The 25287-nt window shown below is 32.4% G+C and overlaps 1 protein-coding gene across 1 annotated transcript in view; it reads left to right on the top strand.

The window, feature by feature from the left end:
* The window catches only part of KHDRBS2 (KH RNA binding domain containing, signal transduction associated 2), a 571359-nt gene that overhangs the window by 87864 nt on the left and 458208 nt on the right, over nt 1-25287 (top strand). The window contains exon 2 of the mRNA XM_090280495.1: nt 14893-15020. Within this exon, the coding sequence (XP_090136621.1) occupies nt 14893-15020 (128 nt within the window). The remainder of the gene's footprint in view (nt 1-14892; nt 15021-25287) is intronic.

The raw sequence follows: 25287 nt of genomic DNA, 5'->3' as shown, positions 1-25287 counted from the left end.
TTAGCTGCCTATGTTCAGCATGGGAATAGTAATGAAAACAGAATTCATATTCTAAGAAGTTGTCAAAATAATATGTGACAAAAAGAAGCTATAAGCTTTTCAACTCTTATTTATGTCTTTATATCTTTAAAAATGGAAAATGTCTGACTGACAGTATGGCAAAGGGAAAAGAAAACAAGTAATAAAATGCAAAGAATATAACAAACAGTTATACCTTAATGGGTTCCTCCTAAGTGGCTGGTACAATTGTCTCTTTATTTAGGAGACAGAAATCTCAAGATCCAAATTTCCAAGTCCATATTTAGCCACCTATTCCCCCTGCATGTTCCTGAGTGAGGGATGGAGATTGTTTCCTGAGACTTTGCACAATATTCTCTCTAGTTTATCATATAATAAGCGATGCCATTTGAAAGACCTATGGATCCTTTTTGCCCCCACGCCTACCTTGAGATTAAATTCAGACTGAGTGGCAACCAGACACTGGCCCCTTTCCCTTAGAGCCAGGGCTTTAATTCATTCAAGATTTACTGCTTTATTGGTGAAGGAAGGTAGAAGACTGATTCAAAGGATATAACATATCTCACTACATCCGAAAAAGACTAACCAAAGACAAGTGCTTACTATACATTTTTTTTTCTGGGCCATATCATGGTGATGTCAACTGATAGTCATTGGCATTAATCCAATATGAATAGGAATCTCCAATTTGGGATGTGGTACAGATAGCTCAATTATAACACAGCACAGCTGTGGAACTGCTCAATAGTGTTGCAGCTCAGTTATGAAGCAGCATGGCAGCAGGTCTGTGAGGAGACCCTGGAGTAAGGTGGCCCCGGGGCAAGGTAGCCTTGGGGCAAGGTGGCCTTGGAGCCAGGTTTCACTCCAACTAGGCAGCTTGCCCTGCTCTGCCCTGTTCTGCTCTGCTCTGCCTGTTCTCTGCTCTGGTTCGGTGAGACATCTTTGATGTTTCACCTTGGTGTTCATCTCCAGCTGAGGCACAGTCTTTAGTCTTCAGTCTTCAGTGGAAAGGGTAAGTGTGCTCTCTGAGCCGGAAGGGAGTTGACTTACACAGATGGAAGTCCCCATCCCCAGTCCCTGATTGGTTTGTCCTCATGCAACTGAAGACCCCCAATTCTCGCAGTTTGATTGGTTTAAAAGACACTGTACTGATTGATCAGAATGGAGCTGCTGTGATTGATTGATGAAGATGTTGATGGGGATATAGCATCACAGGTTTGATTGGACAGGGAAAGCCTCAGTCTTATTGGTTGAAATAGGATTCCAAGATCTCTTTTATGAGAGCTTGCTCAGATGGCAGAAACAGTTCAGGAAAGCCACGCAGTGAGGGAGGCAGGCAGCTTAGCAAAGGATTCTCCCTGAAGTGTGGTTTGGGTGAGAGGCCCTTGTGTAGAAATGGCTGCTAGGGTGTTTAGTTGTTGTTGTTGTTGTGTGTGTGTGTTTGTTTCTTTTTTTATTAGAGCCCAGTTAGCCATGAGGAACTCTTCTTAGCAGGCATTCTCTTTTTCAGGGTTCACAATGGTTAGAAGCCCATTCATAAGATAAGTCCAGTCTATTTTATCATGTCATTTGCCTGGAAATAACTACAAAGAGGACTAAGAAGGTGAAATGGAAAGCTGAATGGATCAAAGAGGCTAGAAACATCATCTTTAACTCTCATGGAAAATTTATTTTCTAATATGGTCCCTGATTGTTTGACCTTGATTCATTATAGAAGCTTCCCAGAGTTAGTTAAAGATGATTAGGGTAAAGGGAAAAGGTTGGTAAATTTTTCCTAAAGCTTAGAAATCACTGCAAACACCAAACTCATAAATTATAATTTCTAAAATAACCAAACAAGGTAGAAGGACATATACATACACATATACATGGAATCTCTTAATTCTTTCTATATACATCTTATTGTCATAATTGGATATTCTTTGCATATATTATATTCAGCAAGAACATTGATGCTAAAGAAGATGGGCTTCCAATTTATATTTATACCATTTGTAAATATTGAAAATATAGTAAATAAAGTAGCTTTGATGTTTCACTTATCAAAATATACAGTGAAGAAATTAAGAATGGTATGAACACAATAAAATAAGGACTAATTCATGGGGTATTTGCAATTATTGGTTACTAGATAATGAGCCATTTAAGATAGTGTTTTACTTATTTTTCTTCTTCTTTCCAATATCTGATACACAGTGACATTCTCCACAACATTTGCTGAGTGAATGAAAGTATTGAATGAAGAAAGAGTGTCCTGGACCATTATGAATGTGAAGCAGGTCATAATCAGTTCTATTTAAATACCTTCTGCTATTGACATATTAGGAATTGTTATCTCCAGTGAATAATAGCTCACTTTTATTCAATTCCAGAAAAGCAATTTTTAAACACAAGGAATGCCTAATGCAATTAGGCTTTTGAACATCTTCAAAATAAATTAATACAAATTCAAGCATATCTAGGGGTAATATTTCTGTAAAATTAGTCTAAGTGGGGTACAAATGCTGATTTAGATAATTATCCAAGTAAAAATAGGCTCAAAAAAGGTATTTTAATTTGGACCCAGCCAATGGAGCTTGAGCTGCTACTGATTTTAAATGTAGTTTTCTTTTTATTAAGATATCTCAAGATATCTTTGACAAAGTGAAATCTTTCATTTTTCCCCATAAATATAGGAGATTTGTTCTATTTATGCCCTGGAAATAAATACATTTGAATATGAATATGAGAAAATAAATAATAAATTAGAAATGACTATGGGCTGTTCCTGCTTAACATTAGTAATTCATTAGAAAAAAAAAGAAATATATTGAATAAAAGTGTAGAGAGCTTATTTTTCAACATTATTATATGAAAAAATTATAATGTATTACATTGTCAACTCAAGAGCTTCAACCAATTTCCTGAAATCATAGCTAAACTACAACATGTAAGTAATAAGATTTATTTGGTTGTAAAATGCTAAAAATATAATGATCACTAAACAATAAGGTCATCAAAAAAAATCACTTTGAATTCTTAGTGTCTCTTTTAGAGGTCACTCCCATTTTCCTTATGCTTTTAAAAACATGTACATGATATTAAAACCACTCCAGATTATAAAACTTTGGTATTGCCTTTTGTGGAAATAAATATGAATTTTAAAATGTGGTATTTTGTCTTGTGGAAATAAGTATATGTTTTCCCATCTAAACATCATTGTATTGAAAGTCACTTATTTTCTATGAAGTAATTATTATTATTATTATTAAAAACCAAGAGACAGTCTTTTAGAAAAACTTACTGACAGACAGTCTGATGAGTAGACTTGATTGTAAGTTTATACTTAGAAGTGGTCCATTGTAATGAGTGCTTGGAGTTAAAAATAAAGAAATAAATATGATGTGGTCTCTGACCTCAAGGAAGTCACAGTTTAAAGGGAAAACATTTGTAGATGGCACATTACAAGGTGATGAGAGTACTGTATTTTAAAAGTACAAAGTGCTATGAGAGCCCTGGGATGGGGTAATCATGCCAAGTGAACTAGGCCTGCATTAAAGCTGGCCTGCATTAAAGCTAAGAGGAATCCTTCATTGGTCAGAGGAAGGAGAGAAGGTCACAAGTATAAGCCTGAGGACTTTGAAAGAACATGGTTTGCTTAGAGCATGTGTGAGGATAGAATGCAGCATTTTCTTCAGGATATCAAGGAATAAACTAGAATGTAGCTAGAGACAATAAAGAAATGGTTGATCGATGTTTAGTGTCAGGAAAAAAATTCAGAATTTCATCTTCGGGCAGTGAGAAGCAAGTAAGAGTCAGAGTAGTGATACTTATTCATTCAACAAAGAAATTCTGAATGCTCAGTGTATATAGCTAGGGAATAAACAAGATACAGATAGAACATTACAGTAGCAAAGGGAAATGTGTGTTGCTCAAATATGTGTTTTACAATGACAGCTTGAATGTGAAAGATAATTTATACATGGGTCTTCAGGCAAACTATTTAAAAGGATCCTGCCATGGGTGAAAATGATGGCAAAGGGAGAGAGTAGTGGCAGAGCACCTGGCATGGAGAAGCTGGATTTGAGTGGAGCTTCAGAGGTGGAATCAACAGAACTTGAAGACTACTGAACATAGAATGGTAAGAATAAGGGAGTATTAATGTTTAGATGGTTAAGATTTGTGTTCTTGTTTTTTGGTGACTAGGAAAATTGTGGAAAGGAATAAAGGAGAGGATAGGCCTTAGAGTTAATATGAATTCATTTGGAGGTGTATGAGTTTCGTATACCTTGGAAATTTTAGAGTATATATGCAAGAGTAAGATGTTGAAGAGATTAAAACTCAAGAAGGTGGTTTGGACTCGATGCCTGAAAAGAGGAAAGCTAGCACATGTGGATTGTGAGAGTGGATGGATTCAACTGAAAAAGTAGTTGAGGTTATCTCAAAGAAAGTGATTTAGGTCTTAGGTTAGAAAGAAAGAGGGAAATGTTATCAGATTAAAGGAGCTGCAGTACAGGTAGGTCTCCAGGAGGTTAGAACATGGTTTAGGAAGGCAATAAACCAGAGTAACTTTAGGGGGGAGCTTTATAATCACTGAATACACACCCACTCCATCTAGTCTCTCATAAATCTGCTCCTACAAGTGACTGAGATCATTCTTAGAAAGATCACCAGCACCTTTATCTTGCCAAATCCAATGGTCAAAACTCATTTTTAATTACTGCACTCATCAGGGTAAGTCAGTTGATTTTTTTTTAACCATTCTTAATACACTTTCTGCACTTGAATTTTGTCACCTTCAGGTTGTTCCCTGTCACTGATTTCCCCTTCTGGCTTAATTAGTCAAATCCTCCTTTTCTGCCTTTTTTCTGTTCAGTGAGCCTAATCTTTGGTAATCTCTTTCTCAATCCAAAAACACAGCTGTGAATGTAAGCATCAACCACATGTTGAGGACTTAAAAATTTGTAAGTGAATCCCCGACCTTTTCTGTGGAGTCTAAAGTTGTATACTCAAAACCCTATTATACATCTTTACTTAGATATCGCCTAAATATAACACAAGTATGACTCATTTTTCCTGCCAACCCTTCTCTTCTGCCAGTCATTTTCATGAATATAAATGCTGCTACTTTTCACCTGCTTACTCAAGACCAAAACCTGGGAGCCATTGTTGATTCCTTCCCTTTTCTTAAACTTTCATTCCTTTCTACATAAATCCCTGTCTTCAGAATAATCCAAACAATTTATAGACTTCCACCTCTAACACCTTAGCCTTCATCATATCCAATCTGATTTAGTGTTACAGCCTCAACAACTGGGCTCCCTGCCTCTACTCTGGTCTTCCTCCATAGAACTGCCAGAAGAGTCTCTTAAGAACATAAATCAGATTAAGATTGTGGTAAACTCTTCAAACTCTTTGCATCACACTTAGAACAAAATAAAAATTCTATATCATGATATATTAGTTGTCTATTGCTGCATAATAAATTATCTCAAAATTATAAACATTTATTATCTCACAGTTTCTGCAGGGAAGGGATTTGAGAGAAGTTCAGGTTCTCTGAAGTTGCAGTCATCTGAAGATTTTATTGAGGTTAGAGCATCTGTTTCTGAGGTGACTACCTAACATCACAATTAGCAAAAGGCCTCAGTTCCTCAGAACATGGAAGTCTGTGTAGGGCCGGTTGAGTAAAACACATTAGTATATACACATGCAGACCACAAGGCTATTCATGGTGTTAGCCCTTCTACCTCCTCCACCTCATCTTCCACCATTTTTCCCATATTTACAGCACCCTAACCGCACTGTCCTTCTGAGAGTTTCTGAATTTTGCCAAACTTTTAGGCCTCAAATGCTTTGCACTTTCTATTGCCTCAGCATGAAAAGCTCTACTAGATGTTCATGTGTTTAGCCCCTTACTTAACTCATGTCTCTAGTCAAGTCTTTCATCCTCAAAAAGCCTTTCCTAGTCACGTCTGTATAAATATTATGCCCTTCTCAACATCTTCTATGACATTATCTTGCTTTGTTTTCCTTCAAATCATTTATTTCCACCAAGATTATATTATAATTTACATGTTTATTTTCTGTTTCATTCATTAGGTTATTAATAACTAAGTTTTGGGGGAGTTAAGTCATATGTGAATTTGTTGACTGCATGGGAAGGTGTTAGGTTTATGCTTCATGACAGATAGTTGTTATTTATGAGTTATTTGCCAGTTCATTCTGGACTTAGAAATGCTGGAATCCTACTATATTATAGTATACTGATCTATGAAATTTCACATATGGGATCTAGAAAGGTAGATGAAAATTATTGTATTTGTCATACTTCTTCATTCTATTATCAATAATCATAAAAGGTTTGGTTCTGTATTTAAATACTTAGAGTAGAAAACATATTTTTACTTAGAAACTAGAGTATAATTAGAAAGTGAAGAAGAGGTATTACCTTTGATCAATTATATTATGTAAATATAACTTGTTTAGGCTCCACTTAAAATAAAGAGTTCTAATACCAGATAGTTGAAAATCATTTTAATTTCAAAGCTGGGAAAAATGGAGAATATCTGTAATAGTGTCAACAATATAAAAAAAGTAGTGTAGCCCACTTGGTGAGTTGTTGACAGTCGTGTGTGTGTGTGTGTGTGTATAGCCATGAATAAAACATGTTTATTTACCAAAAAAATCTTCTGAAAATGTTCATAAATAAAAAGAAATTTTTACAAATTTGTATTAATTTTTGTTTTTAAATAAGCATGAATTTCAAAACAATTCAAAACTGGCATTGTCTCCCATAAGTTATTTTTAATGGTCATTTAGATTTTATTGACAATAACTTGTTTTCTTCTTAGACTAATTCCATGGTTTTTTTTTGCTTCAATACATTTTACAATTACACCTTGCAATTAAACGTTCTTTTCTTTTATATTGCATTCAAGTTATTTTCAAAGTCTACTTGGTAATTAAATGTATCTTGACTGTTTAAAACGTTTTTAGAACTAGTGCTTATGTTTGCATATATTTTAAGTTTGTCCCCACTTTTTAAAATTTTAGAATTATTAGTACCTGGAAGACAGTATGTTTCACATTCTGTGAAGAAATTAACATAAAGAACTCTGTAATTTGTTTGACTAAGAATATATTTAGTATTATTTAGTATATAGTTCTAACAAGTTTGGTTATATGATTTCATGGTTAAATAAATAAGTGTACATAGAGGTGATATAGTGCCACCAGAGGAAATGCTAACTGAAAATGACTAGAGCAAACAAAAAGTTAAACAAGTGAGCAACAATTAATTGCAAAACTAAAAATCATGATCAAATGAATGTTCTAAACACTCATGCACACAAACACACACAGGATCAGCCTGATTATTAGGACCATTTATCTAGAGGCTATCCTCTGTTTTTCTCTTCCTCCCTCTTCACTTCCTGTTCATAGTTAGGATGGGATGTTTTACCATCAGGATTTATCCTAAATCTGGTTACTGGTTACTCTTCAACCTCAGTAATATAAACTAAGTTTTCCTCATTATTCCCTCACTTTAACTATTTCTGTTTCATATTTAATCCTTTGCACATGAAGTAGACTCTAATTCAGTAGTATTTATTGAATTAGTGAAAGAATACAGTCATTACTCTCATTGATTAGCATGACAGAATAACTGACATACATCATATAGTTGCTGGATCATACAAATAAGTATTCCAGAATGATTACTTAAAATATGTAAATTTTAAGATAAAAAATAATTTATGTTAAATACCCAATTTTCCCATGGATCCTGATAATTTTGATTTTTCTGTTTGTGTATATGTAAATATATTTCATCTATATGTGAAAATATGAGACTATATTTTCTAATTGCAAAAATAAATGTAAGCACAATAAAATAACTTGTGTAAAGCATTAATATATAGATAAAGCCTATATATCAATTTTATAGCTACTAATGATTCTAAAATCTTAAGGCAACTCCCTTCTAGACATCAGAAAAATACTAGGTAGAAGTGTGTGGGAGGCCCCTACTAGTCAACACAACTAATATAGGAAGTATGAATTATGATTGCAGAGAAAATTACATGTGTTAGGAAAGTAACTTGAATATGCAGGTATAAACTCATATATTTGAATAGAATCTCTTTTACTGACACATTACTCACTTTTAGAATGAGTTTAATGGAAATTAGAAATCATTTTACACTAGTTTATGCTTGGGGTTAGGGAATATACTGAACTACAAACAGGGCAGATACATATCAGTATAAAAATTTGACATTATTTGTCTCTAATTTTTACTTGAGGTTGTAGAGTATACTAAACTGCTAATATATGGCAGATAGTATAGCTATACATACTTATATTCAAATAGAATCTCTTTCATTGAAATTTTACTCCTATTTTTAGTATGAGTTTAGTCCAAGCTTTAAACTATGTAACACTAATTTATGGTATAAGTTATAGAACATACTGAATTACAAATTTAGGCCAGATATTTAAACTTTTAAAAAGTTATTAGCAGAATGATGAGCCATTTGTGGTAATAAGAATTATATAGTATGATTCCTCAGTCCAGCCAATCACATTCCATATTTCTCTGTAATGCTTTCTTAACCTAGGGTTTGATTTCTTGCTCACTCTTCAGTGACATATTGCCTTGTGATTCTAGTTCAAAGGTTTCTTGGTCCTTTTAAGTGTAATATTTTAATACTGAGAATAATTTAAAAAACAATTGTTTTGCCACTTTTCTAAATATGCAGCTCATTTTCAACAGCCTGGATTTTTACCACTTTCTGTAACTAATTATCTTGTGCTGGTTGCTTCTAGCCTATTGAATTTTGTATTATTATTTGCACCTTTCCTTTTCACAGTCAGTTTCTCTCGCTCCCCCCCCCTCTCTTCTACTTTCCTCTCATCCTCGCTCTCCCTCTCCCTAGATTAGAACGTTGCACTAATCATATTTCTCTGTTCATGTTATAGTGTCATGTGATTCATTTATGAAACAGTTCTTTTTAATTATAGTTCTTTTTTTTTTTTTTTTCAGTTTTACTGTTTTAGTTTTCATCTTCTAGAAACTCCAGTTACTCATATCTTGGTCCTTCTTTGCCTGTTTTGTATTTTTTTTTCTCAAAACTTTTTAACTTTTTGATATTATAATAGTTCTTAATTCTTTTCTCTGCTTCTATTTCTGTTCTCTTGCATGTTTAGTCTTAGTTTACTTCTAGTTTGTTCTTTATTTATGAAATAATTATATTTCATTCTTGTACTCTGACAGCTCTTTTTACATGCTCCTCTAATTTAAATGTTTTTATACAACTCTTCTATTTCTGACATATAGTCTTTGTTATCATTGTTTTTATAGTTTCATTGCTGTATTTTTATTCATTTTTGTATTATATTTTAGGGCCTTTCTGCTTTGTTATTATACGTTTCTTTTCTGCTTTCATTTTCTGCCAATTTATTAACATTACTTAGAACACTTCTCTTTTATACTTTTTCCTATAGTTTACTCGTATGAGGTTTAATACAATCTGTTTTCCTGGTTAATATTTAACTGAAAAAGTTTTGCCTGTGCTTATGGGTGGTTTCTATCAGAATAGCTCATTCAGCTAGGGCAGTGTCCTTGCTTCATACTCTGTTTAGAATTTTCTTGAAATTGCTTTTATTTTTTCTCCTCAGGTAGGGACTTTATCTTTAAAGAAGGAAATATATGTTGATTTCTTTTGTTTTCTAAGATCCTGGAGCGCTTGTGTTACCTACATACCTACAGTTTTCTATCATATATTATATGGTTTCCATTTCTTCCTTCAGAAATCATGCATACATTGGAGGTTGTATAGTCTTGTCTCAGTTTCATGTGTTTTTCTTCTTTTTTATTGAACTTACTGTGGTAACATTGGTTTCAACTGTACAAGTCTCTAATACATCATCTGTATATATGTATTTTTTTAAAGACTGTGGTTAGAATTCTATGTTAGAGGTGTTCTCTCTTGTTGAAAGTAATAACGTGCTTGAAATTTGAATTTCTCTTATGATCAGTGATCCTGCAAATTTTTTTCACAAGATCACTATGTTTGTTGGCCATTTGTATATTTGCTTTGGAATTTTTATTCTTTAATCATCCATGATATCCCCATAATTGTGTTCCACATAGGACACAGCAGAGTTCTTATTATTTTCAATGTTTTGAGAAACCCACTTTGATTATAGGGTTTTTGTAGATCACCTGGGTTGTGAGGATGTTTTCACAATTAAGGTTTTTTATTACTTTATTACCTTAGGGTCTCTGTCTTGTTTCTATAAGGTAATTAGTTGAGGTTCAAAAATTAAGCCACTGGAGAAAAATGGAACTTATAGAAAGACTTTGGCTCTGTTTGTGGGAATGTGCCTGGTATATTTTGTAGAACAAAATAAATTTTTGTCAAATTAAGTATATGCATAATTTATGAACAAAATTCCTCTTTTATATACATATTCCAAAGAAATTCTCACACACCTCTTTTTTTCCTTCTTATTGTACCTATTGGGGGTGATACTGGTTAATAAAATTATACAGATTACAGGTGCACAATTCTATAACACATCATCTTTACATTGTATTATATGTTTACTACCCCAGGTCAAGTCACCATCTATCATCATTTATCCCCCCTATATCCTCCTCCACCTCCCTCCACCCCACTACCCTTGGAAATCACTACACTGTTGTCTATGTTCATGAGTTTTTTTTTCTTTTTCCTTTTCTGCTCAATTCCTTCACCCCCACTCATGCAGTCTGTCCCCCCTGCCAGCTGTCAGCCTGTTCTCTGTCTTAGAGTCTGTCACTATTCTGTTTGTAAGTTTATTTTGTTCATTAAATTTACATATGAGTGAAATCACATGGTATCTGTCTTTTACTGACTCATTTATTTCAGTTAGCATAATGTTATCCAGGTCCATCCATGGGCACACACCTTTTTCATTTCAAGATGGATTCAGTATGGTAAAAAAGAGTTATTGATTTATATTTAACTTTTTGCCCAACTACAGGAAATATAAACCCTTTTCATGTAATAGTCACAAGTCCTAACCCAAAATTTACAGTTATTTGGAAAACAGTTTGGAGATTTCTCAAAAAATGAAAAATGTAATTACCATATAATCCAGCAATCCAATTTCTGCATATATATTGTAATAGTTTCAAGCAGGATATTGAAGCAATATATGCACACCCATACTCATTGAAACAATATTCACAATAACCAAGAAATGGAAGCAACACAGATGTTCACTGAGAGATTAATGGATAAAGAAAATATGGTATATAAATGCAATGGAACATTATACAGAGTTTTAGAAGGAGGAAATTTGATCATAAGCTACAACATGGATGAACCTCAAGGATGTTATGCTGAGTGAAATAAGCCAGTCACAAAAGAACAAAAACTGTTATATTTCACTCATATGAAGTATCGAAAGTGGTGAAAATTGTAGGAGCAGAAAGTAAAAAAGGTGATTACCAAGGCCTGGGGGAAAGAGAGAGAAAAAGTGAGTTTTTAAAGGGTCTAGAATTACAGTTTTGGAAGATGCAAAAGTTCTAGAGATCTGTTACGCAACAAGGTAAGTATACTTAACACTAATGAACTAACTGTATACTTAAAAATGACTAAGAAGGTAAATGATGTTATGTATTTTTACCACAACAAAAAGTACCTTCTTGCATAGCTTCCATCTGACTCAAACCAGTCGGTGAAGTGGTGCAAGGTGATTGGCCAGCGTGATCAAATGTTGCCTCTATTGTAAGTTTCACATAATTCTGGTACTACGGTGATAACCAGTAAAAATAAGTCAATGAATGGAAACATAAATTATTGACTATATATAAAATTAACTTACCAATAATGAAAGGGGAAGAGAAAATACTAAAATCCATGAGTGTCCTGTGGCTTAGCTGGTACAAGTGCTTATCTATTAAAATCTATGTAGTTTAACATTTAAAAAAATTGTACTGCCTTAATATGTTGAATGTTTTCCACAGTAATATAGCAGCCAAATTTAAATAGACTATACAAAGTATAAAAAGTGATTCAATGCTTCTACACAAAACTATTCAGTTATTGCTGGATGATAATTAGTGCCTTTTAATTTTTATGGATATCTATATTGTCTAAATACTCCACAAGGAGCATGCATTAATTATGAAATGAAAAAGTGAATTACTTTACAGTAAACTTTTAAAAAATGAAGGTCCTGTATACGTTGTTTTTACCCTGATTTTAACACTAGGCAAGTATATATATACTGTTCTGTGACTGTGTCATTGACAAATGCAATTACTGAGCTATTAGTCATCTAGATACATATATATAAGAGAAGACATGATAACCCTGAAAGTATTAGAAGGGCAAAAGAAATATCAAGAAATTTAAAAGGAAAGTGTAGAAATGAACAGAAAAAGCAGTGAAAATGGTATTTCATTCAGCTCTATTTCTTGATGAAAAAGTTATTAGAATTAGTCATCGATGAATCAAATTGCAACCATCTAAAAATGCCTAAGGTGGTAGTTCTGTAGAGAGCAAATATCATCAGACAAATTCAATTTACTTTTATGAAAGAGTGACAAGGGGGAAGCCATACATTTAATAGATTGGGAATTGAGTCAGCTTCTTCAGTGTGTCCTGTGTTACAATTACCTCAGCAAGCTAGGAAGTACAATATTATGTAGGTGCATGTACCCAAAGGGTAGTGATCAGAAGTTTATTATCAGTATCAGAGGACTGATACTGATATTCTTTCTTTGTAGTTGTCAGAGTTCTATATGTAATGATTATATAATGGATTGAAAGTGTTAAATAGAAAATGTTTTTTGGTTTAAAGAGACAGTCAAAGTGATTTGTAATTGCTCTGGAGTACAAAAGTAAGAATCTGATGCTATCATAGTAAGTAGAAATTATAGACATGTTACAAATAACTTCTTTCCAGACAGCTCAGTTTAAGATAATTGTCTTCAGGAAGATTATAGCATATAACAGGAAAAAGTCATTGTAAATGACTTTATACAAACTAGGTAGTGTGGCATTCATTCCCACACTATCTGGTAAGCAATGTAATCTTATTACAAAAAAAAAATTAAATTTCACATGGACCAAATAAATAATATGCTGTAAGAGTGCTATCTGGAATGTTACAGGAATTTTATATATGCTATGTGAAATCATTTAGGGAAAGATGCTAGTTAAAATAACAAAGAACAAAGTTGTTAGATGCAATGTAGTATTTCTCCTACCAACAGAAGCAGTCAGACCTTTAAAAATAATTGTTAAAATGCAATATGGATTAATAATTTTCATATCTAATAACTCATCACTTACTTTTTGGCTCCAAAATAACAGGAACAAGAATGTGTTTCATCTCTAACAAAACTAAAAATAAAAAAGAAGCCTGACATATTCATATCTTAATTTAGAAAGTTCTTTGAAATAGTACAATTAGGCAAGAACAAGGAGAAAATAAATGTTTATAGGTTATTTTATGGTGATAATAACTGTCCAATAAACTTAAAGTAAATAAGGGAAATGAATTTTCCAAGATTTCTTCAAAACATTGATTTTACATAGTGAATTCCATGAAGGGACTATCTACATTCTTTCCACCATTGCATTTCTACCTTGTTAGACCAAGTCAGCATCGTTTCTCATTTAGACAAATGCAAGTAGGTTTCCTTGTTTGCTTGCTCTTGCTCTGATTGGTTTTGTATATAGTATATGGTGTTATCTTTACAAGTAAAAATCAAATATGACTTCCTCCCTTCTGCACCAAAACCATCCAGTAGCTTCCCATTACATTCACGATAACATGCATAAAGTGCATAAAATACAGAAAATGTCACTTGTGTGCAAGGTCTTACATGATCAGCCCTGTTAACCATCTAGCAAACCTCAAAGCAAGTCAAGCTGTTTCATCAGACTGCAAAGCTTTATTTCTCAATCTCTCATGACTTTATCTTTCTCATTTTTTAGGGTTCTGCTCACACGTCCCGTGAATCTAAACTCACAGCCCCACTCTTTAATTCAACTTTCCTTTATATTTCTAATAGCTTTATTGTATTTAGTTTACCTCTACACATAAATATGCATGTGTACATATAGTCAGTTTCTAATTGTTCATATTCCCTATCATAATATAGATTCTATAAAAACAGACACATTTTCTTTTCTGTTCTACCTATAGTACTCATTAGAGGTTTGAAAGTCTTATAGAATATATTAAGTTTAAAAAGAAACAATGTGTATATAGTCTACATTTGTTCAAAATATTCATTTTGGGAACAAAATTAGTAATTCCTCTTAAACATGCTATTGATGAATGTGAATGATAGTATTTACATATTTAATCCTTTATATGCTTTCTGTTATCCCTTTTTAATTGTCTTTAAGTTTAGTTAGAATATATATAACACGCTATTTATCTTTACTACCCTATCTTAGATAATAGGTGATTATTATTTTTAATTATTTTTTTCTTAGGAATTATTCTGAATAAAAATAAAACACATAACCTTAATGTATATTTCATTCTATCTGTTGCTCCTAGGAGTTATGTTTGCTTAGGTATTCTCAATGGTTAAAGGACATGATTCTTCCTTATATGTTGTTTGAAGATATTACAGTTAATTAGTTGCATCATTTGTTTCAAAGAGGACAGTCACATCTTCAGTTACCACGTTTTAATTTTAATTGACAGAGGTCATCTCACATCAGAAGAAGCATTCATGTGGCTGTAACAAGGTGCTGTTTTAATCCTTTTATCAAGATTCTTCAAAATCTTAAGAAGGGAAGTAACACCAATCAGCATATTTACAATTACTTTCTATTTCACTTACTGTTTTTCTTGTTGTTGTTTTTTTTCCAGAAATAGAAAAATTTCAAGGTTCTGATGGAAAAAAGGAAGATGAAGAAAAGAAATACCTTGATGTCATCAGCAACAAAAACATAAAGCTCTCAGAAAGGGTATTGATTCCTGTGAAACAGTATCCAAAGGTACTGCATTATATGCTTTGTTCTAATAGAATTCCGAAAATAATGATAAAAATAAGACGATATTTTATTTACTGACTAGTAAAATAAATATTTTAAGTTTCATTATATAAGTATATACAAATATGTGATACTGACATTGAAGAAGAAAAACTTTTAAAGGACAGTAATGAGTGTGATTTTCAACTGAAGGTGATAGCATTTTTGTTCTGTGAATGTGGGAAGCATAGATATTTTAATAATTTATTTAACATGTAAATGGTTCAATTTTTGTTCAGATATGCACACTCACTTGATTATGTTCTGGTTCGTGTTAAAATGTATATTCTTCTTACAAAAGAGAGTAGAATTTAGAATGATACTAAATATATAACATTAGTCAATCAGAAGGGAATTATTACAACTAGGAAAACAATGTAGTCTTTATTAGATCCTAGGATTATGACCATCAGTCTTCTGTAGTCAAGGGGCTACTCAAAAATAATTATGATATTGATCTCTTCAAAATACTTTTTCATTACATAGACATTTTAGTATACGAGGTTTGTATCACCAAAATCAGGATTTTAAAATAGCATGCAGTGACATGATTTCCTCAGTTAGATTTGTAAATTCCAATGGGTAAAGAGAGGTTTTTATTTGTTTAGTGTATTAAGTAAGCTAAAAATGGAAGCTCAAATATTCAAGCTGATGATTTTCTTTCTGAAGAGTGAATCTGAAGCATGGGACCTTGTAATTACCTTAATAATAAAGATTACAGAAATAAATACTGTAGTTTACCAATTGTACTCTAATATGATAAATTTTAGTAAATATAATCAAGTAGAATGTTGTGTTTATAATTATTTCAAACAAGGATAAAACTGTTGCAGCCCATCAAACCATGAAATTTAACTTTCACATGAAGTTTTGATTTTCGTGTTGTTTTTGTAGCTAGACTTTATTGCAAGAAATGTGCATTCTACAGATATAATTTTCACATTAACTTTTATTAAATTTACTTTGCATTCACATTGCTATGAATGTTAAATTGGGAAGTCATAGAAACATAGATGAAAATTTTTACATTGTAATGAAATATAGTAGAAATATGGGATATTAAGAAAGATGTGTCTTTTATTAAGGAACATGATTAACTACCCAATTATAGTCTAGAGTATAAGGATTTTTCCTTCAATTATTTATTTAAATAGTATGTAACTTGATACTGTTTCTCAGAATAACACTTGTCTTTTCTATGTACATGGGAAAGTCAGTGACAAACTCAATATCTGCTTCTCCGTAAAATGCAGCTTTATGTCTTTGACCAAATTAGGTTGTCAAGTAGTGGAAGACATTTCAAATTCAGACGGTTCTTCAAGTGACAGTATGTGTGATTTTATGCTGAATATTACAGTAGTCTATTTTGATTCATAATGATGAATATTGACACAATATTTTTCAATTTATTTTTATGCATTTATTTTTATCTTTACCCAAGGACATTTTTTTCATTGTTTTTAGAGAGAGAGAGATGAAGGGAGAAAGAAAGAGAGAGAAACATTATGGAAGTTTGGTTTCCTGCTGTATATGCACAGACTGGGGATCATACATTCCTGGGGATCAAACTTGTAACCTTTCAGTTATGGCGTGATACTCTAACCAATTGAGCCACACTGCCCAAGGCTCAGTTTATTTTTTTATTTAAGAATAGTTGGTATACAATCTTATATTGGTTATTTTAGTTCCAGAAGTACAACATAGTGATTCAACACTTTTTATACCTTGCAATGTGATCATTCCACTAATTCTAGAAGTCATTTGTCACTAAATAACCTCATTAAATATTATTGACTATTAACAGTATTTTGTGACATCTAATTTTGTGAGATTTAATTTTATAATTTATATGAAGATGATCAAACAGCAAAACTGTCTTCATATTGAAATAAACTATATCTCACTAGCAAATTACTGTACCTTTAGAATTACATAATGTTTCAGCTAGGACTAACTTTGGGAATCATAGAATGCATAAAACTTTCTCTTTACAGATGCAGTAACCAGGAAATTATGAATTGCTCAAAGGCAAATCTTTGATGTAGATGGGGGTACTTAGATTGCTATTATTTTGATTCTTCAGTTTTCGTGAGTCTTTATATTTTTAACTTGACTAATAATGCTCATATGTTTGTATTACATTTCCATGTAAAATATGGAAGAATGTGAAAAATTAATTAATAGTTTTCTGTAATATTTTCAAATCAGAGTTTGTGGTTTAGAAAATTTACCATTTTTAATTGATGAATAGAATTCAAACCACTTTATTTTTTTAAAGGATATACATTTCACACATCTAATTATCACACACAGGAGAACTCTTAGATTTCTTTACAGAAAAAGAGTGCTGGAAAAAAGAACAGATTCACCTATTAAGTTGACCTGCATCTGTTTTTGTTCACTTTTATACTATAATGATAAAATTAAAATAAATCTTTTGAAAGCAATATTTTATTTTAAATCTGGTGGTTCTCTCCTACTGAGTGATTTTTGCCTGCTTCTCACAAAAATATTGGTGGGGTTGAATTAAGATATGATCACTGAATTTGAACTGTAGTTGATATACATTTATGAGCTATAAAATATGTGGTGTGATACTATGAACTACTGAGCAGAGTGCAACAGTATTTATGGATTTGAAGTTTAATCTTTTATAATAAAAAGTGATTTTTCCTTCAGGGGATACATTGGAAAAAGACCTGCTTTTCACGGCTTCTCTCAGATCCATCTCTCCCCTTGATGCCTGTGTCTGTCGGAACTGGTCATTAATGTGGTAGAGACACAGCCCTTTCCAACAAAGGGCCGTAGAGAACTATGGGGATTATCGAAGGAATGACCTTCTCCTGAGTTTAGTACATGACCTTTTTGAATAGATTTTTGTTTCAGTTAGTCTCCAGTTTCAAGGTAATTTGCTTTCAATTGAGTAATATGTGGGATTGAAAGAAGTTTAAGGTTTAAAATTATGGACATTATAAGAATAGTCTTATATTAAGAATAATTTATGTATCTCTGGTGCTTTATGATTAGTCACTTCATTTGGGGAAAATATGCTACATTATTATTTAATAAGCAGTTTTTCTTACTTGATTTATTACTTTTGTTTTTAACAAAATTAGTAAAGAAATAGACCTTATACATCTATTGTTTGCATTTCAATATGTTTTAGGATAAGAGCAATTATTTCTTGATAGTCAAATCTCCAATATGTCAATATGTTCTTTTATAATCATGCTGAGAATTCACCATCCTTAACATTAGCTTTTTTTCCCCTAAATCAACACATAGTATATTTTATAGTCAGTATACATTTATTTTTAAAAATTGTCACTAACTGGGATACATATTATAATCAAAATAATTTTACAGTCTTTATCAGGAAAGCAGTGGCCATAACTCATTGTTTTTATCTGTAAAATTACACATGTAAATTTTGTCACAGCTTCTTATATCAAGTTGTTTGTAGTGTTGAAAATATGTGTATTGAGTTTAGTTGCTCTTTAAGGTCTGCAAAGATTGCATTATGTTTTAGCATTGATTATGATTCAGTACACAGGAATTACATATACAAAAAAAAGAATAGAACCATAGCTTGGGGTATACATTTGATATTGATGAAGACAAAATTCATCCTTGTAAGAATGAGAAAAACACTAACATTCTTGGCTCTCGACAAACAAGTGCCTTACACAACCTAAGAAACAAAGATAGTATATGCAGTCAAATCAACAAAATTATATTGAACTTGTATTGTGTGTTACCCACACAAATAGGAATAAAATGATCAAATCAAAAAACCCAGCAGCAACCAACTAAATATACCCATAAAAGATTTTACTTTTGTTTGCTTGTTTGTTTAATAGTTATTTTATTTGTAAAAGTCACCATTCTTTGTTGTGAAATCAGAAATTAGTAGTGATTTTTTTGAAAAGGGAGGAAAGAAGTGAAACATTAATGGAGGAAAATTGGAAGGTAGGATGATCACGTGCATCCCCAACAACTCCCAGCAAGGAATGAACTTCTTTGAAGAATATGTCTTAGAGTGGGATCCCATCCGCAATATTTGCAGACATCCATTCATTATCTACAATAGCATTGAGCTATAGAAATACTGTTCATGAAGATTTAATCTCTTCCTGAACTTGGAGCAACTACTACAAAACATGGACTTACTAGCCTTGATTGGATCAATGTGAGGAAAAAAATGTAGATTATCAGGGAAGCACATGAGAGAGAGTTCATGGAAGTTCAGAACAGGTGAAAAATGAAGGATCAAATAGGACCAGCACAGAAACATATCTTTTGTAACATTTAAAGAAAGCTTTCAGCAGTGATTCAGAATACAGATGTTGAAATTAACATTAAATAGTCCCTATATTTTAATGCATATCTTAATTACAATTTGTTGTATACATTGAGATTAATCTATGACTCATCAATTAAATAAAGTATATAAAATCCAAAAATGAAAAAAGAAATAAACAAAGACAGACATAAATGGCTGAAGCTGTATTTTGTTTCGTTACTGCTAGGCATACAAAAGGATTGCCTGTCACAAGTATGAGCAAACTGGGAGGACAACAGAGGACAGGAGGATGTACTTGCTGGGGGAGATCTACTTGTTGCTTGCCACAGTACTTACTAGTCCACCTGGGCAATTCAGCCTCTCATTGCCTTTTAAAAATATCTTTTTGATGTCGCCTTCAGAATCCTCTGAAATACATCAGACCATTTCTAAAATTAAATTTGCCCCAAGGCCCACTTTTTACTTCTCTCCTTGAGTTACTGCCAACTTTTTAAACAGTAGATTGCTAGGAGTATAAATTGGTCACAAATTTGGCCCCTTTTAAGATCAAACACAGCCATGTTCCTCTGTGTTGCTTTGCAAATCAATTCCTTATGTAGATTAATGCAGAAAATTGCAGTCCAAAAACATGTTCAGAAGCGCCACATTTGCTCTATATTTCATCTTATTCTGCTCTGTCCTGGAGAGAGGGGCTGGGCTGCCTCCTGTACCTGGTTGGAAGCAGTCTCCACATCCTGCAGAGCTTGTTTTCTTCTTTATACTTTTAAAGGGGAAAACCCAAATCCAAATCCTTGAGGAGTGTTATTTTTTCTAACTCTGTAAGTAGTTATCAGATCATTTCAGGATAGTTAATAGAGACCAAGGATATTAACTGTGGAAACTATGACCACATTTCAAAGCCAATTATATAACCAGAGGTGGAAACACTGCTCTTTTTTTAAGCAATGTGGTTATCCAAAAGGCACCCTGGAGTTTATGTCTTAAACCCATTTTTTCTTTACCAGACAGAGGCCAGTGCATAGTATCACTTTTTAATTTTCTAAAGAAAATGGAAGAAAGGATTTACTGAGATTTATGATTTCAGTTTTATTCCTGTCAGTTTCCTAGTCACCCACCTATGAATTTAAATTTTAATTGAGAAAATACTGACACCCAGATTCATATTTCATATGAGGAAAAAAATCCAGAGTACTTGTTGATCTTATTCTTCCCAATAGAATGAAACCTGAAATAACCTTGTTTTCTAGCAAAATTTAGAAATTTTACAGTAATATTATGTCTAGTAATTGTCTTTTCTAATGACTTTCTTTTTATTAATATTCATGCCATGTATTTATTTTTCAAGTGTGAACTTTATTTTTTTGTCTCTATGTCATATTAACCCATTGGTTTCTAATTCTGACTTCATATGCTTCTCTCCACATCCTCCTTTTTTATGGGCTCAACACCTCCCAAAATATGTCCTCATACTTTCTGAAATAATCTGTCCTTTTCTATGTCTGAATCTTTTAGAGGGTCTTCAGTCTGTTTTCACCTGTTTTTTTTTTTTTGTTTGTTTGTTTGTTTGTCTGTTTTTCCATTCTCTCAGGTTATTTCACCTTTATCCTCAATTGAAAAGCTAAAAACTACTTCAAAAGGGTCATTAAGTTACAGATGACTATCAAAACCTGTATCCTTACTCAAGGGTCCCTTGAGAGCCCAAGTATCTTCCACCTCACATCCCAGTCTATAATCTTGCCATTCTTTATTTGCTTGTTTCCTCGTTTGTTAGTTTGTTTAATTCAGTGAGCCCTCAGTAAGTTTCTCTGCCCATTAGAGCACGGACTTCTCTTTCAGTTATTTTGATGTTTCAGTAGAACTGTCTTTGAAATAGATTTTAAAGAGACTAGAGAAGAAAGATCATTTTCAAAATTGAGAGACACTACATTACCAATTGTTTGGATTCCTATATTATTGTTGACTTTAGAGGACTTACTGATGTGTAGAAACAAGTGAATTCTGTATAAATTCAAGTACTTGTATCTTAGTATCTTGAGATTAACAGAAAAAAAAAAAAACAACTCTAGAAAGGGTACAGGAAATTACATCAGTGCACCCCCCCCGAAACATGCAGATAAGAGATTATTATTACTTGGATTACTAATTTATGACCTGACTACAACCAACTTTTTGAAAGAAATTTAAATCCATGTAGAAAAGTTGTAAATAAATGTGATTTTTATGGGTTATTTTTAAAAGTTAAACAATGTTTAAAGGAAGGTTGTGTAGTATTTATATTTCTATCATTTTATAAGTAATTTCCTTAAAAATATATGTGTGTTTCACGGGAGAATCATCAAATAAAACACTGCAAAGCTCTTATTATGAATATCAATACAAAAACTTTACTAAAAAAATTACTAAGTATACACTAGTGTTCATTGCACTATTATTTATAATAACCAAATGGTGGAAACAACCCAAATGTCCTTCACAGATGGATGGATAAACAAAATGTGATATATAGGTACGATGGAATATTAGTTCTCCCTAGAAAGCAATGTGATTTGGATACATACCATGATATGGATGAATAGTAAAAACATTGTGTTAAGTAAAATAAGCCAGACATAAAAGGTTAAATATTGTATTATTGCACTTTTATCAGGTACTTAGAAAATAGTGAAATAGAGATTACAAGGGACTTTGGAGAGGGAGGAATGGGGAATTATTATTTAATTATTATTTATGTTTGGGACGATGAAAATGTTCTGGAAATAGATACAGTAATGGTTGGATGACATTGTGAATACACTTAATGACACTGAAAACAACTAAAATGGTAAATTTTATATTATATATATTTTACCACAACAAAAAATTAAATTACAAAATATTACCAAATGTATTTCAATAGCACATTACAAGCAAATATTTTATACTCAAGTGTTATTTACATTAAGGATTCTAGACTGATTTAGTACTTAAAAATATTGTTTAAAATTTACTGAATTTTAAGATCAAATCAGGCATTTGATTAAATCAGGTTTCCATTCTTCATGAAATAAACATGGACATATATAATGAGTATATACTTACATTCATGTGAATTAATCATTTATTCAATAAAAGTTGGACAGATAACTAGAGAAGCATTTGAGGACCAAAGTAAAAGAAGGCTAAATTTCTAACTCCTCTTTTACACCAGCATAAATCTAAACTGGGCCTAAGATTAAATGCAAAAGAGAAAAAGTGCCAGAATAACTTGTGGGACATTTATTAGTGCATTATAATTAATTTAGGCAAAGAATTTCTAAGAAAGATGGAAAATTTTTAAGTCATCAGTTATTAAAATATTTCACAACATAACACTGAAACTTCAGTATTAGTGAAAATGATGATTACCAAAATCCAAAGGCACTAAATGTGCCAAATTGATGTGACTATTTGAAAACTATTTGAAACATATGACAGAAAGTTCACTTTTTTATATGTAATGAACTCAATTTTTAAAAATTAAACAAGAAGCCAGTGGTATCAACAGAAAGTTTTCACACTTATACTGTTGAAAGCAAATAGAAAATAAAAACAAAAAACAAAACCTGCACTTCACTTACTGATAAATACAAGTTAAGACGAATATGAAATGCTTTCCTTTCTCTATCAGGCTGACGAATGAAAAAATTTGATTATAACCAATAATGTAGCTAGGGTATGGGGAAAAACACACTTCATAACCTTTTGGTCAGATCTCTAAAATTCAAACATTTTGGGGAGCAATTATGCAAAATCAGTGATAATCACAAAGACACAGACTTGAAAGCAGTTGCTTTATTTTAGAATTACATATTTGCACTCATATACCTGTATCATTAAGTGAAAGTATAAAAACTATAGTTTTTTTCCTGTTGAGTATAAAAGGGATATATACACACATAAATATGCTTGTGTATGTAAGATTGTAGGTAGGTAGGTAGGTGGGTAAGTAGGTAGGTAGATAGATATAAGTAAAAGGGAAGTTGTCTTTTATATTGCATGCTCTTTTGTGCTTTTTGGATTATTATTAACATGTTATTTTCCTAATAATAAAGGTATTTTTAAAATTGCTTAAGCTAACTGAAAACATTTAAAATACAAAAAAAATTAGCCCTGTGGTGTGGCTCAGTGGATTGAGCACCAGCCTGTGAACCAAAAGGTTGCCAGTTTAATTCCCAGGCAGGGCACATGCCTGGGTTGTGGGCCAGGTCCCTGATTGGGGGCATGGGAGAGGCAACCACACATTGATATTTCTCTCCTTCTCTTTCTCCCTCCCTTTTCCTCTCTCTGAAAATAAATATATAAAATTTTAAAAGTTCTCTGGGGCATGAAACATTCATGTAAAATAGAAAAATTAGTTCTATTTAGATTTTTTCCCCTAGAATGGAGGAACAAATAATAAAACCTAAGGATTATTAAATGTTTTTATGTACCAGAGATTTTATTTATTTTACATATAATACAGGCAATTGTCTGTAAAATCCTAATAATTCTGTAATTCTTATAGAAAAAGAAATTGAGTCTCAGAGGAGCTGCATTGCCAAAATCATGTTATTAGGGAATGATCAATTTGGGATTCATATCCAGATGCTCTGAATTCACAGCTTGTTGTCTTTTCCTCATTACACTGTGTGGTTTTATTATTATTATGTAAGCAAATGACATCTTAAAATATCTAGTACAAAAAATTTGACCCCAAATTTGACTCCTCAAAATCTACTATGAACTTAAAAACCAGATGAAAATTTTTTCTTTATTAAAAAAATCATACATTTCTGATTCTGGTTTATGGTAAATATGGTACTTAAGTGAAGATTAGAGAAACAAGTAACTTTAATACATCATAAGGTACTCTTTAAATCTGGGACCTCACACTTAGAAGTGTGTGAGTACCTATTATATCAAACACTGAGAAAGTCACAATGAACTGCTTTTGTATTCCCTCAAGAACACTGGTGAGAATTCTGAAGAAGAGACTAAGATGTAAAAATATTCAAGAAAATTTTCTAAAGCCACACAATGTATCAGTGACAGTGCTAACATTGCCCCCAAAGCCTCTCCTCTTTGCATTAAACCAGTATTATGATTTGCTTTCTTTTATTGAAGAGGCATTGAGATAATTCTCAACACAGACTGCTTAGATTGCAAGGGCCCACAGATGGAAAAGCAGATGTATTTCTCCTCTGGTGTTAAGTGAGCCAGAAATAATAGACTCATTTGTTGGAGTGTATCTCATAGGTCGTACGGTCTAATCTTCTGCTCAATTCAGGAATCGTTTTACAAGATCCGTGATACTCATCGACTTGTCTATGAAAACCTCTTGTGATTAAATAGAAAGTGCACTGTATTATGAAACAGCTGGATCTAATATTGAGTAGACACTGCTGTTTATTTTTTTCTCATTGAAATAAGATCTTTATCTCTGTACATTGCCATTGGTCCTGGTCCTGCCTTCTGGATCACTACAGTACTTACCTGAAACACTTGAACCATAGTCTTACTATCATTAATACATTATCTTCACCATTTATTTTATCTCCTCTTATAAAATTAATTCCACTTTGCATCCTCCTGGTTTCTCCTCTTCCACAGAACTACTCAATGTTGGAGTTCCCTAGGGATTATCTCTGGTGCCCTTCTCTGTCTACACTCACAACATCTTGGTCATCTGACCCATGGCATGGTTCCCGCCAAGACCTCTCTCCAAGACTTACGTGTTGAGCTGCCTGCTCTACATCAGCATGTGTTCTTTAACTGTAGTCTGCCTGTCTCAGTTGTTGGCAATGCCATCCTTTTACTAGATCAGGTCAGAAATTGTAAACTCCTCCATGACTCCTTTCTTGCTGCTACACATCCTATCCATCCTGCTGGGCAAACCTGGTACTCTCGTCTTCAAAACATATCAAGACTCAA

The sequence above is a fragment of the Furipterus horrens genome, unplaced genomic scaffold (genome assembly GCF_987537825.1).
Source record: "Furipterus horrens unplaced genomic scaffold, mFurHor1.1.pri manual_scaffold_6, whole genome shotgun sequence".
Lineage (NCBI taxonomy): Eukaryota > Metazoa > Chordata > Mammalia > Chiroptera > Furipteridae > Furipterus > Furipterus horrens.
Note: the sequence above shows the minus strand (reverse complement) of the source record. Positions and strands in the feature narration are given on the sequence as shown.